The sequence below is a fragment of the Oncorhynchus tshawytscha genome, unplaced genomic scaffold (genome assembly GCF_018296145.1).
Source record: "Oncorhynchus tshawytscha isolate Ot180627B unplaced genomic scaffold, Otsh_v2.0 Un_contig_2371_pilon_pilon, whole genome shotgun sequence".
NCBI lineage: Eukaryota > Metazoa > Chordata > Actinopteri > Salmoniformes > Salmonidae > Oncorhynchus > Oncorhynchus tshawytscha.
Genome location: NW_024609230.1, coordinates 36,199 through 51,495, shown reverse-complemented (window position 1 = coordinate 51,495; position 15,297 = coordinate 36,199). Strand labels below are relative to the sequence as shown.

The 15,297-nt window shown below is 42.1% G+C and overlaps 1 protein-coding gene across 6 annotated transcripts in view; it reads right to left on the bottom strand.

The window, feature by feature from the left end:
- The window catches only part of hdac9b (histone deacetylase 9b), a 64,528-nt gene that overhangs the window by 48,382 nt on the left and 849 nt on the right, over positions 1-15,297 (bottom strand). Inside the window, exon 2 of one of the 6 annotated variants that reach the window (XM_042314569.1) lies at positions 15,180-15,267. The exons of 4 other annotated variants lie outside the window; for them this stretch is intronic. In XM_042314569.1, coding sequence (XP_042170503.1) covers positions 15,180-15,267 — 88 coding nt within the window. Of the gene's footprint in view, positions 1-15,179; positions 15,272-15,297 lie in introns of all 6 variants that reach the window. One more of the 6 variants, XM_042314572.1, reaches the window with a different exon arrangement.

The window sequence follows — 15,297 nt, the reverse complement described above, 5'->3', positions numbered from 1 at the left end:
TCCCTCCCTCCCTCCCTCCCTCCCTCCCTCCCTCCCTCCCTCCCTCCCTCCCTCCCTCCCTCCCTCCCTCCCTCCCTCCCTCCCTCCCTCCCTCCCTCCCTCCCTCTCCCCTCCCTCCTTCCTTCCTCCCTCCCTCCCTCCCTCCCTCCCTCCCTCCCTCCCTCCCTCCCTCCCTCCCTCCCTCCCTCCCTCCCTCCCTCCCCTCCCTCTCACCCTCCCTCCCTCCCTCCCTCCTTCCTCCCTCCCTCCCTCCCTCCCTCCCTCCCTCCCTCCCTCCCTCCCTCCCTCCCTCCCTCCCTCCCTCCCTCCCTCCCTCCCTCCCTCCCTCCCTCCCTCCCTCCCTCCCTCCCTCCCTCCCTCCTTCCCTCCCTCCCTCCTCCTTCCCTCCCTCCCTCCCTCCCTCCCTCCCTCCCTCCCTCCCTCCCTCCCTCCCTCCCTCCCTCCCTCCCTCCCTCCCACCCTCCCTCTCACCCTCCCTCCCTCCCTCCCTCCCCTTCCTCTCCCTCCTTCCTTCCTCCCTCCCTCCCTCCCTCCCTCCCTCCCTCTCCTCTCTCTCTCCTCTCCCTCCCTCCCTCCCTCCCTCCCTCCCTCCCTCCCTCTCTCTCTCTCTTCTCTGTGTTCTAAAAACAGCTCATTTTAAATAACAGAGGAACTCCTGTCAAAGAGCAGCCCAGCACCTGTAGCACACAGCCTTCCTCTAGTGACAGGGAATATTCATCTTAGTGGTAAGTACTTGACAAAATACTATCTTGTAGCAGCACCGGAGGTGTTCCAGGCGCAGTGGTGAACCTTTGAACCAATGAAAGGGCTGCGTACGGCAGTGAGTCAGACAGACAGCAAGGACCCTGGCGGTACGACACTGCTGCTTCTCTAATGGAATTAAATATAGACAGAAAAACACCTGCTGGCTGGCTGAGGGAGAACCCAGCACTGTGATGTCTTATTAATTTCATATTTAATTCCCTACCCTCACTGTGACGAGTATTAAGACGCTCCACTTTGAACTGGAGAATCCAGCTGAGGCTCCATCAGAATAATACAGCACAGCTCTGTGACTCCATCAGAATCATACAGCACAGCTCTGTGACTCCATCAGAATCATACAGCACAGCTCTGGGACTCCATCAGAATCATACAGCACAGCTCTGTGACTCCATCAGAATCATACAGCACAGCTCTGTGACTCATCAGAATTATACAGCACAGCTCTGTGACTCCATCAGAATCAATCAGCACAGCTCTGGGACTCCATCAGAATCATACAGCATAGCTCTGTGACTCATCAGAATTATACAGCACAGCTCTGTGACTCCATCAGAATCATACAGCACAGCTCTGGGACTCCATCAGAATCATACAGCACAGCTCTGTGACTCCATCAGAATCTGTGACTACAGCACAGCTCTGTGACTCCATCAGAATCTGTGATACAGCACAGCTCTGTGACTCCATCAGAATCATACAGCACAGCTCTGTGAGCTCTGTGACTCCATCAGAATCATACAGCACAGCTCTGTGACTCCATCAGAATCATACAGCACAGCTCTGTGACTCCATCAGAATCATACAGCACAGCTCTGTGACTCCATCAGAATCATACAGCACAGCTCAGCTCTGTGACTCATCAGAATCATACAGCACAGCTCTGTGACTCCATCAGAATCAATCAGCACAGCTCTGGGACTCCATCAGAATCATACAGCACAGCTCTGTGACTCATCAGAATTATACAGCACAGCTCTGTGACTCCATCAGAATCATACAGCACAGCTCTGGGACTCCATCAGAATCATACAGCACAGCTCTGTGACTCCATCAGAATTATACAGCACAGCTCTGTGACTCCGTCAGAATTATACAGCACAGCTCTGTGACTCCATCAGAATCATACAGCACAGCTCTATGACTCCATCAGAATCATACAGCACAGCTCTGTGACTCCATCAGAATCATACAGCACAGCTCTGTGACTCCATCAGAATCATACAGCACAGCTCTGTGACTCCATCAGAATCATACAGCACAGCTCTGTGACTCCATCAGAATCATACAGCACAGCTCTGTCACTCCATCAGAATTATACAGCACAGCTCTGTGACTCCATCAGAATCATATAGCACAGCTCTATGACTCCATCAGAATCATATAGCACAGCTCTATGACTCCATCAGAATCATACAGCACAGCTCTATGACTCCATCAGAATCATATAGCACAGCTCTGTGACTCCATCAGAATCATACAGCACAGCTCTGTGACTCCATCAGAATCATACAGCACAGCTCTGTGACTCCATCAGAATCATACAGCACAGCTCTGTGACTCCATCAGAATAATACAGCACAGCTCCATGACTCCATCAGAATCAATCAGCACAGCATTGTGGCTCCCAACCTAACGAGGTTCCAGCAGAATCATAGAGCACAAAACAGCGATATGACTCCTCCCCTTACAGAAAGGAAATGGTTATCACATGAAAGGAAATGGTTATCACATGAAAGGAAATGGTTATCACATGTTGCTTTACAGGTTTTCACATTATTACATTAACTTCACATAAGATCACAAGTGATCACATGAAAACATGTGTTTTTGGAACACTTCACGTGTTCACAAGTGAAATTCATGTGTGTTTTTTCGAAATGGTCCAAGCTCTAAGAGGTGAGGAAAAAGGACACCTTTGACCTTATTTCCTATTTAGTGCACTACTTTTGACCAGAGCCATATCGACCCTGTTCAAAAGTAGGGCACTATAAATACAGTTGAAGTCAGAAGTTTACATACACTTAGGTTGGAGTCATTAAAACTCGTTTTTCAACCTCTCCACAAATTTCAGACTACGGTTTGCAACTGCACATGGGGACAAAGATCGTACTTTTTGGAGAAATGTCCTCTGGTCTGATGAAACAAATATAGAACTGTTTGGACATAATGACCATCGTTATGTTTGGAGGAAAAAAGGGGAGACTTGCAAGGTGAAGAACACCATCCCAACCGTGAAGCACAGTGGGTGGCAGCATCATGTTGTGGGGGTGCTTTGCTGCAGGAGGGACTGGTGAACTTCACAAAATAGATGGCATCATGACGTAGGAAAATTGGTGGATATATTGAAGCAACATCTCAAGACATCAGTCAGGAAGTTAAAGCTTGTTCGCAAATGGGTCCTCCAAATGGACAATGACCCCAAGCATACTTCCAAAGTTGTGGCAAAATGGCTTAAGGACAACAAAGGTATTGGAGTGGCCATCACAAAGCCCTGACTTCAATCCCATAGAAAATTTGTGGGCAGAACTGAAAAAGTGTGTGCGAGCAAGGAGGCCTACAAACCTGACTCAGTTACACCAGCTCTGTCAGGAGGAATGGGCTAAAATTCATCCAACTTATTGTGGGAAGCTTGTGGAAGGCTACCCGAAACATTTGACCCAAGTTAAACAATTTAAAGGCAATGCTACCGAATACTAATTGAGTGTATGTAAACTTCTGACCCACTGGGAATGTGATGAAAGAAATAAAAGCTGCAATAAATCATTCTATCTACTATTATTCTGACATTTCACATTCTTAAAATAAAGTGTTGATCCTAACTGACCTAAGACAGGGACTTTCTACTAGGATTAAATGTCAGGAATTATGAAAAACTGCATTTAAATGTATTTGGCTAAGGTGTATGTAAACTTCCGACTTCAACTGTGCATAGGGAATATGGAATGAGGATGCAAGGTTTACTCTCCACTGCAGATTCTTCCATTTAAACAATGGTAGTTGTTCCAGAAAGGTAAGTGACCCCAGCCACCTTCAGACTTTAAGTAACGTCCATTTAGAAAGTTAACATGACCAAAGTTACAGTTACATTGTAAGATGCAACATTTTAAGTCGGCGGGAAAACTATTTTATAAGTTGAAATATTTTTTTCAAACTAGTCCTTACACTTCTTATCAACATAAGCCATCTGTTGTTCAGGTCAAGTGCAGACTGTATAGAGACACAGCACCCTGTTAAACAGAACACATAGTAAAGAAGGCAGATCTTTGCCCAAGATATTATCATCATGTCTGTTTTGAATTAACCAGCATCATACACCGACATTAAAATAGACCAATGTCTATCTGGTTATATCTGTGGCTGCCTACGGCTAAGTTTAGGATTCAGAAATGACTATGTCAAATGTTATACGTGAAACTGAAATCTGCTGTTGATGCACTGCAAATAGGAGGAGAACACGGAAGCAGCAGTAACTACGGCTAAATATAACAGATTTTCTGAGCTGCCTGGGTCTTAATATAGACAATGTGTGAAAGACTGTCACGGATGTCAGGCTGTCTGCTTAATTTAACACAGAGTTTTGTTTTTAAGCTAAACGCCCTGAAGGAGCACTGAATCAACCTCTTTGGCTTTTTGAAGAAGATACAATAAACTGTTACTACTAGATATTAATTCACCTGCAGTTTTCCTTGAGCGAAAGAAGTGATGGGGCCTCCTCATTGGTGGAGAGGTGTCACTAAGCGCCAACGGCAGGGACTGGCGGGTAAAGGAGATTTATGAATGACAGGTCCAATTTGTTTTTAGCACCAGGGAGAAACAAGCAGCACCCTGCCCCATGCCCAAATTCTTCCCCTCCGAGGGCCCTGCCAACAGGGGATAGGGTGACTCATAACCAGTGGCTGCACTCCCACTGCACTAGCCTCCTCTCTGACACCCCGGGCCAACACTACCACCATACAGCTACGTGACCGCCTGTCCCCAACGTCTTTATTTCTATAACAGATCTGTCTCTCGTTAGCCCCCATGGCGGTTAGAGTGACGATCACAGCCTTCATTTGAGACGTTGGCATGGCAATGGCAGGTGGTTGCTTCCCATTTGGCACCCTATTTCCTATATAGTGCACTACTTTTGACCAGAGCCCATAGGGAATAGGGTGCCATGTGGGACACAGTACGTGTCTGTTTTTACCTTGAGGAGTCACACTAGCAGGCTTCACCCACCACACAGCAGAGAGAGAGAGAGAATAGAGACAAGTCGTCTGGACTGGTGAGAGTGTTACATGTTGTGACGTCTGTGATGTGAGATATGTGTTCTTGGATCTCTTCCCATCATCTATTTGTCTAATAATAATAATAATAATGATAATAGGCTAGAAGACAGTGCCCATGTTAGATCCTACAGCTACATACCATAGGTGGTGTCCTGCTTCATTTGCAGTCAATGGATCGGCTATAGGGCCAGTTTCCCAGACACAGAAGAAGCCTCGTCCTGGACTAAAAAGCATGCTTAATGGAGACTCATCATTGAATCACAGGGCGGCACACAATTGACCCAGCGTCGTCCGGGTCAGGGGAGGGTTTGGCCGAGGCCGTTATTGTAAAACAGGAATTTGTTCTTAACTGACTGACCGAGTTAAATAAAGGTTCAATAAAAACATTCAATAAAAAAGTGACAGACTCTATATGACCAAAGGTATGTGGACACCTGCTCGTCAGACATCTCATTCCAAAATCATGGGCATTAATATGGAGATGGCCCCCTTTGCTTCTATAACAGCCTCCACTCTTCTGGGAAGGCTTTCTACTAGATGTTGGAACATTGCTGCGGGAACTTGCTTCCATTCAGCCACAAGAGCATTAGTGAGGTCGGGCACTGATGTTGGGCGATTAAGCCTGGCTCACAGTCAACGTTCCAATTCATCCCAAAGGTGTTGGATGTGGCTGAAGTCAGGGCTCTGTGCAGATCTGTAAAGTTCTTCCACACTGGAACAGGAAAGGGCCTTCCCCAAACTGTTGCCACAAAGTTTTCCCTTCACTGGAACTAAGGGGCCTTCCCCAAACTGTTGCCACAAAGTTTTCCCTTCACTGGAACTAAGGGGCCTTCCCCAAACTGTTGCCACAAAGTTTTCCCTTCACTGGAACTAAGGGGCCTTCCCCAAACTGTTGCCACAAAGTTCTCCCTTCACTGGGACTAAGGGGCCAAGCCCAAACCATGAAATATCAGCCTCAGATCATTATTCTTCCTCCTCCAAACTTTACAGTCGGGGCAGGTAGTGTTCTCCTGGCATCCGCCAAACCCAGATTCGTCCGTTGGACTGCCAGATGGTGAAGCGTGATTCATCACTCCAGAGAATGCGTTTCACTGCTCCAGAGTCCAATGGTGGCGAGCTTTACACCACTCCAGCCAACGCTTGGCATTGCGCATGTTGATTTTAGGCTTGTGTGCCACTGCTCGGCTATGGAAACTCATTTAGTGAAGCTGCTGACGAACAGTTCTTGTGCTGACGTTTTCTTCGAGAGGCAGTTTGGAACTGGGTGGTGAGTGTTGCAACCGAGGACAGACGATTTTTGTGCGCTTCAGCACTCGGAGGTCCCTTTCTGTGAGCTTGTGTGGCCTACCACTTTGTGGCTGAGCCGTTATTGCTCCTAGACGTTTCCACTTCACAATAACAGCACTTACAGTTGACTGGGGCAGCTCTAGCAGGGCATACATTTGACGAATTGACTTGTTGGAAAGGTGGCATCATATGACGATTGCATGGCTGTGTGCTGTCAGCAACGGATGTGGCTGAAATAGCCAAATCCACTCATTTGAAGGGGTGTCCACATACCTTTATATATATTGTATTGTCTTAATTAATCAGTGTCCGAGAAACTGGCCCATAGTGTTTAATATATCATTCTGAATGGAGATGAGACTGTGGCCGACACTTTGACACTAAGTAGACATATCACCACTAGGTTAATTATTAGGTTATTCATCTTTCTGATGGTACTTTGCTTGACTGCTTACTCATAGCAACACTTTGTGAAGACCATAATATTATTATAGATCTCTGTGAAGACTATAATACAATTATAGAGCTCTTTGAAAACCATAATATTATTATAGAGCTCTGTATAGACCATAATAATACTATAGATCTCTGTATAGACCATAATAATATTATAGATCTCTGTATAGACCATAATAATATTATAGATCTCTGTATAGACCATAATAATATTATAGATCTCTGTATAGACCATAATAATATTATAGAGCTCTGTATAGACCATAATAATACTATAGATAAATAATATTATAGACCATAATAATATTATAGATCTCTGTATAGACCATAATAATATTATAGATCTCTGTATAGACCATAATAATATTATAGATCTCTGTATAGACCATAATAATATTATAGATCTCTGTATAGACCATAATAATATTATAGATCTCTGTATAGACCATAATAATATTATAGATCTCTGTATAGACCATAATAATATTATAGATCTCTGTATAGACCATAATAATATTATAGATCTCTGTATAGACCATAATAATATTATAGAGCTCTGTGAAAACCATAATAATATTATAGATCTCTGTGAAAACCATAATAATATTATAGAGCTCTGTGAAGACTATAATAAAATTATAGATCTCTGTATAGACCATAATAATATTAGAAATCTCTGTATAGACCATAATAATATTATAGAGCTCTGTGAAGACTATAAAAAGTGCAATAATATTAATATAACAGTGTGTAAATGAGGGTTTTCAGTGAATTTATGTAAAGTAGGAAGCTCATCTGCATTTCCTGTGGCAAAGAAGAATTCTCAGCAACAAAAGAGCGATCAAATAAGATTCTACATCTGTTTTGGCTCTTACAGACACATTTGTTAAAAGACAGCAACAAACAACAAGCCAATAATAATAATAATAATAATATAACACTTACAATCCAACAATACAAAATGATTTGAATATAAGTGAAAAGACATCAACAAACAAAAAAATAGATCACAACAACTGACACTTAATTATAAATACAGTGCAATATAGTCAATCCAACAATCCCACAATCCCAAACAATACTTTTTCCTGCTTTCCAAAAACATTGTGACATTCAACCAAGCTCTCAGAGCTCTTTCTAACTGGCCTTGTATAAATAGAACCTGGGAGATGCAGAAGATGTTTCAGGGCAGGAATAGCCTGATGCTTGGGTCTGCTATGTGGTGCTGGATCTCTCATTAAGTGCCTTGTTATTTTTGGGCAGCTGGCACGTCTAAAGCAGGAAACAGAGCTTTATTTTTAAGTCCCAGGCGGTCAGGCTCGTCTTCGCAGCTCAAACAGAGCTGTGGCTTGCAGGCTATCATCTAACGCTAACAAAAGGAGCCGAGCCGCTGCCGAGCCACAAACCGAACCACTCAAACCCTGGTCATTCACCATAGAGTTTAATGTGTATGTCCTTAAAGGGATACTTGGGGAATTTGGCAATGAGGCCCTTTATCTACTTCCCAAGAGTCAGATGAACTCTGTGGTGTGTCTCCGTGTCCAGTATGAAGGAAGTTAGAGGTAGTCTCGTCAGCCAATGCTAACTAGCGTTAGCACAATGACTGGAAGTCTATGGTTATCTGCAAGCATGCTAGTTAGCAATTGCACTAATAAAAATGGTATCCACAAGTTCATCTGACTGGTGAAAATCCAGAAATAGCCCTTTAATGTAATGAAACTGTCCAACCATGGGGCACTGCTTTATACAGTCTATAGGACTCTGTCACCTCCCAAAATCACTACCGTTCTGTAATGTACAGTAACATAGCAACACAATCAAGATAATGTACATAACGGTGGCAGACAGAGAGAACTGTACGTTTCACATTTGTATAGCACTTTACTACCTCCCCAGGATGCCATGCGAAGCCTGTCTTTTTCCTTGTACAGGTCCAAGCATCAGCCCAGTGATGGACGGATGTGGGCCCAGCACATTCAGAGCAACTCAACAGAGCTTCACACCATACAGACACTCTGATAGGCCATATAGATAACTCTGATAGGCCGTACAGACACTCTGATAGGCCGTATAGACACTCTGATAGGCCGTATAGATACTCTGATAGGCCGTATAGATAACTCTGATAGGCCGTATAGACACTCTGATAGGCCGTATAGACACTCTGATAGGCCGTATAGACAACTGATAGGCCGTGATAGATAGGCCGTATAGACACTCTGATAGGCCGTATAGATAACTCTGATAGGCCGTATAGATAACTCTGATAGGCCGTATAGACACTCTGATAGGCCGTATAGACACTCTGATAGGCCGTATAGACACTCTGATAGGCCGTATAGACACTCTGATAGGCCGTATAGACACTCTGATAGGCCGTATAGATACACTCTGATAGGCCGTATAGATGATAGGCCGTATAGACACTCTGATAGGCCGTATAGACAACTCTGATAGGCCGTATAGATAACTCTGATAGGCCGTATAGATAACTCTGATAGGCCGTATAGACACTCTGATAGGCCGTATAGACACTCTGATAGGCCGTATAGACACTCTGATAGGCCGTATAGACACTCTGATAGGCCGTATAGACACTCTGATAGGCCGTATAGGCCGTATAGATAACTCTGATAGATAGACACTCTGATAGGCCGTATAGACACTCTGATAGGCCGTATAGATAACTCTGATAGGCCGTATAGATAGGCCGTATAGACTCTGATAGGCCGTATAGATAACTCTGATAGGCCTGATAACTCTGATAGGCCGTATAGATAACTCTGATAGGCCGTATAGATAACTCTGATAGGCCGTATAGATAACTCTGATAGGCCGTATAGATAACTCTGATAGGCCGTATAGATAACTCTGATAGGCCGTATAGACAACTCTGATAGGCCGTATAGAGAACTCTGATAGGCCGTATAGATAACTCTGATAGGCCGTATAGATAACTCTGATAGGCCGTATAGATAACTCTGATAGGCCGTATAGACACTCTGATAGGCCGTATAGATAACTCTGATAGGCCGTATAGATAACTCTGATAGGCCGTATAGATAACTCTGATAGGCCGTATAGATAACTCTGATAGGCCGTATAGACACTCTGATAGGCCGTATAGACACTCTGATAGGCCGTATAGACACTCTGATAGGCCGTATAGACACTCTGATAGGCCGTATAGACACTCTGATAGGCCGTATAGACACTCACTCACTGATAGGCCGTATAGATAACTCTGATAGGCCGTATAGACACTCTGATAGGCCGTATAGATAACTCTGATAGGCCGTATAGACACTCTGATAGGCCGTATAGACACTCTGATAGGCCGTATAGACACTCTGATAGGCCGTATAGATACTCTGATAGGCCGTATAGATAACTCTGATAGGCCGTATAGACACTCTGATAGGCCGTATAGATAACTCTGATAGGCCGTATAGACACTCTGATAGGCCGTATAGACACTCTGATAGGCCGTATAGACACTCTGATAGGCCGTATAGATAACTCTGATAGGCCGTATAGACACTCTGATAGGCCGTATAGACACTCTGATAGGCCGTATAGACACTCTGATAGGCCGTATAGATAACTCTGATAGGCCGTATAGACACTATAGGCCGTCTGATAGATAACTCTGATAGGCCGTATAGATACTCTGATAGGCCGTATAGATAGAACTCTGATAGGCCGTAACACTCTGATCTGATAGGCCGTATAGACACTCTGATAGGCCGTATAGATAACTCTGATAGGCCGTATAGATAACTCTGATAGGCCGTATAGACACTCTGATAGGCCGTATAGACACTCTGATAGGCCGTATAGACACTCTGATAGGCCGTTGTGTATTAGAAATTACGCAACAACAGCTGGTCCTCTAATATTATGTTCCTCTAAATTTCAGCAAATTTGTATCAAATTATTATAGTGAAGAAATAATTGCTTGATACCAAGACTATGCTTATCGTAGTCTTGGTATTATTCATTTTCAAACCGTATATTTGGAACGTTCAACTATTGTTTAACAGTTCAAGAGGAACATCTTGTTACATATTTGTAATGCAGAAGGGGTACAGAGTAACTGTAATGCAATATACAAATCTAATTCACCAATGACAGTCTTTGTTAAGCAGCAGATGATTGAAATGAATATAACGGTAGAGAGAGCAGCAGACAAAGGAGAGGCCATGGTCATATTATAGCGCATTATAAACACAGTGTTGTTTTGTGTTTTATTATTCTCAACAATCCCACTTCCTGACATTACATTCAGTTAACTAATTAGTCATTTTCTCTTTTTCAAAAAGCCTTTGTGTCTGAGCACTTTGTTTTGGTCACGTTAGAACATGTTGATGTCACTGCTACATGGCTCATCTCATTAAAATCACAAAGACATGTTGTCTTCCTCCCTCTGAATTCATTGAGCTTCTTCAACATGAAAGCCGGAGAGATGAGAGTGTTATTAAGTGAAGTGTGAATTCATGAAGAGCTCTGTGGACAGAAACCTTTATGAATGTTGGTTCTCCAGACAGTGGCAAGGACAGCTTCATCACCATTGAATGTGATTATAAACCCACTCATAACACACCATGTTAGATGGTTTCAGATGTTATGTCTAACATGTGTACTGTCAGGAAATGAATGTATGTGTATCTTTCTGTATGTGAGCTTCACTAGGTCAAATTCCTAACAACTTCTGTTTACCCTGTCTGCCCTGTCTGCCCTGTTTACCCTGTCTACCCTGTTTACCCTGTCTGCCCTGTTTACCCTGTCTACCCTGTTTTCCCTGTCTACCCTGTTTTCCCTGTCTACCCTGTCTGCCCTGTCTGCCCTGTCTACCCTGTTTACCTTGTCTCCATGGTCTTAGTCCAACAGAACAGACCTGTGTGCTGTGCAGCAGTCACTGTGGTGCCTCCCTGCCTCCCATGCAGCCGTCATAAAAGGCATGTGACAAGGCTATTTTTAGAACCGAAAATATAATCGTCAACAAGTGAAACCAGAATAAGAGACAGGCACACACACACACACACACACACACACACACACACACACACACACACACACACACACACACACACACACACACACACACACACACACACACACACACTTAATAGGTGAATGATAAATGAACTATATCTCTCCTTCCAAAAGCACTGTTATATCAGGGGTGTGCTGCTGGCTGCTGAGATGGAGTGATAAAGACAGCAAGGCACCTAATCTTAGCTGGCTAATGCCATAAGCCCAAAATAACACACCTAAGAATAGCTGACCCACAGAATAAGCAAGAAGCCTGAATTTCAGGCACTTAAAATATCTTGTTGTTTGGCAGATAATGTTCTGCGAGAAGAAGAACAAGAAGAGCTGAAATGCTTGGCTTGAAGGAGAGAGAAAAGCAGCAATGGATGTTGGGATTGACCTGGTGTTCTATTGACAGAGCAGAGGAGATAGAATGTGTCATACTAGAGCCTTATTCACACTTGTTCTGCTCTTCTTGTTCTGCTGACTACCAAGGATAATGTACTGTACTACCTTTCAGCTTGTCTACAGGATACAATACAACAGAATAGAATAAAACAGAGCAGAATAGAACAGAGCAGAATAGAACAGAGCAAAATAGAATACAACAGAATTGAACAGAGCAGAACAGAATATAATATAATAGAACAGAGCAGAATATCATAGAATATGACAGAATAGAACAGAACAGAATAGAATAGGACAGAATACAATATAATATAATAGAACAGAGCAGAATACAAAAGAATCAAACAGACCAGAATAGAATAGGACAGATTAGAACATAATAGAACAAAGCAGAACAGAATAGGACAAAATAGAATAGGACAGAATAGAATAGAGAAGAACAGAATAGAATAGGACAGAGAAGAGACATAATATAATAGAACAGAGCAGGATAGAATAGGATAGAATAGAGACATACTATAATAGAATATAATCGAACAGAGCAGAATAGAATAGGACAGAATAGAATAACAATGCAGTATGTAGTTAATGAAGTAGAGACGTGTCTGTTCTGTAGTTAATGAAGTAGATATGTGTTTGTTCTGTAGTTAATGAAGTAGAGATGTGTTGGTACTGTAGTTAATGAAGTAGAGATGAAGTAGATATGTGTTTGTTCTGTGGTTAATTAAATAGAGATGTGTTGGTACTGTAGTTAATGAAGTAGAGATGTGTTGGTCCTGTAGTTAATGAAGTAGAGATGTGTTTGTTCTGTAGTTAATGAAGTAGATATGTGTTTGTTCTGTAGTTAATGAAGTAGAGATGTGTTGGTCCTGTAGTTAATGAAGTAGATATGTGTTTGTTCTGTAGTTAATGAAGTAGATATGTGTTTGTTCTGTAGTTAATGAAGTAGAGATGTGTTGGTACTGTAGTTAATGAAGTAGAGATGAAGTAGATATGTGTTTGTTCTGTGGTTAATTAAATAGAGATGTGTTGGTACTGTAGTTAATGAAGTAGAGATGTGTTGGTCCTGTAGTTAATGAAGTAGAGATGTGTTTGTTCTGTAGTTAATGAAGTAGATATGTGTTTGTTCTGTAGTTAATGAAGTAGATATGTGTTTGTTCTGTAGTTAATGAAGTAGAGATGTGTTGGTACTGTAGTTAATGAAGTAGAGATGAAGTAGATATGTGTTTGTTCTGTGGTTAATTAAATAGAGATGTGTTGGTCCTGTAGTTAATGAAGTAGAGATGTGTTGGTCCTGTAGTTAATGAAGTAGATATGTGTTTGTTCTGTAGTTAATTAAATAGAGATGTGTATGTTCTGTGGTTAATTAAGTAGATATGTGTTGGTCCTGTAGTTAATGAAGTAGATATGTGTTTGTTCTGTAGTTAATTAAATAGAGATGTGTTGGTCCTGTAGTTAATGAAGTAGATATGTGTTTGTTCTGTAGTTAATTAAATAGAGATGTGTATGTTCTGTGGTTAATTAAGTAGATATGTGTTGGTCCTGTAGTTAATGAAGTAGATATGTGTTTGTTCTGTAGTTAATTAAATAGAGATGTGTTGGTCCTGTAGTTAATGAAGTAGAGATGTGTATGTTCTGTGGTTAATTAAGTAGAGATGTGTTTGTTCTGTGGTTAATTAAGTAGATATGTTTGTTCTGTAGTTAATGAAGTAGAGATGTGTTGGTCCTGTAGTTAATTAAATAGAGATGTGTATGTTCTGTGGTTAATTAAGTAGAGATGTGTTTGTTCTGTAGTTGATTAAGTAGAGATGTGTTGGTCCTGTAGTTAATGAAGTATAGATGTGTTTGTCCTGTAGTTAATGAAGTATAGATGTGTTGGTCCTGTAGTTAATGAAGTAGAGACGTGTCTGTTCTGTAGTTAATTAAGTAGAGATGTTTTTATTCTGTGGTAAATTAAGTAGATATGTGTTTGTCCTGTAGTTAATATATTGTACTGGTGGTTAAATATAGTTCTACAACAGACAACAGTACAATGCGTATGAGGAGAAATACACTGAGTTTACAGAAACACACTATAAGAGTCATGTCCACAGAGCATGTGGTATCCTTGGTGATCAATGTGAGGATGTGTGAAATGAATCATTTAAGCGTTTATCTCTGATGTTCACAAGTTATTGAGAAATCAATAGCCATAATATTCATTTCCTGTATACCACTCTCTGCCCACAATACGCAGTACATGACTCAATCTGTGTATTGTCATAACAATGCTGCCCACCAAAACTCCTGACATTTACTGTAGTGTGTGTGCTTTCCCATAATACAATGCTGGTCCCATTAGATGACAACAGCCAAGTGAATGTTCTGAACTACCACAAGTCCAAAAGGCAGAGAATAACAGAGTGACTCACATTGAGTGAATACCGTAAACCGACATTACTCAGAATGATGTCAGATTTGTTTGAACCCTGAGATTCATTTCTCAGGTCAGGAATAGAATGTCATTGTGTTTGGTAAACATCCACAGAGACGCAGAGATAATCTTTTGATGTTCATTTCCCTTTGCCTTGTACTGTCTGTATTTTTACCTTGGCATTTCCTGCTACTGTTATACCCCAAAACGTGAAGCCTGACATGGAAGCCTCCCTTCCAAACACAACATCCCTTTCATGTTTTCATGCCATTTCATTGTGGTGACAATGACTGTAAAAAGCACAGTGCTATTAATATGCACCAAAACAAATCCAAACTGTGCATTCAGTCCCATATCCACACAATGATAAAACTATGTGTATTTACTAACACTCACTATACAGACAGTTTTAAACATGTTTGTTTTACTCCTTTCAGACACTAGCAAACAGAGAAACAATGAGAGTAAATGAATACAAGGAGGAACTGCCCATCCAGAAGCACTGCACACTGTAAAACCATGCAGTATAATATCACACATGTAAATACCTGGATACAGAAAGCAGTGCCTGATCATAACGCGTTGCTGTGCTGAGAAGTTTGGAGCCCTCCTTTCACAGAGGCAGACAGATAGAGACTGACTGGGAGAGACCGGAGAGTTGAGAGA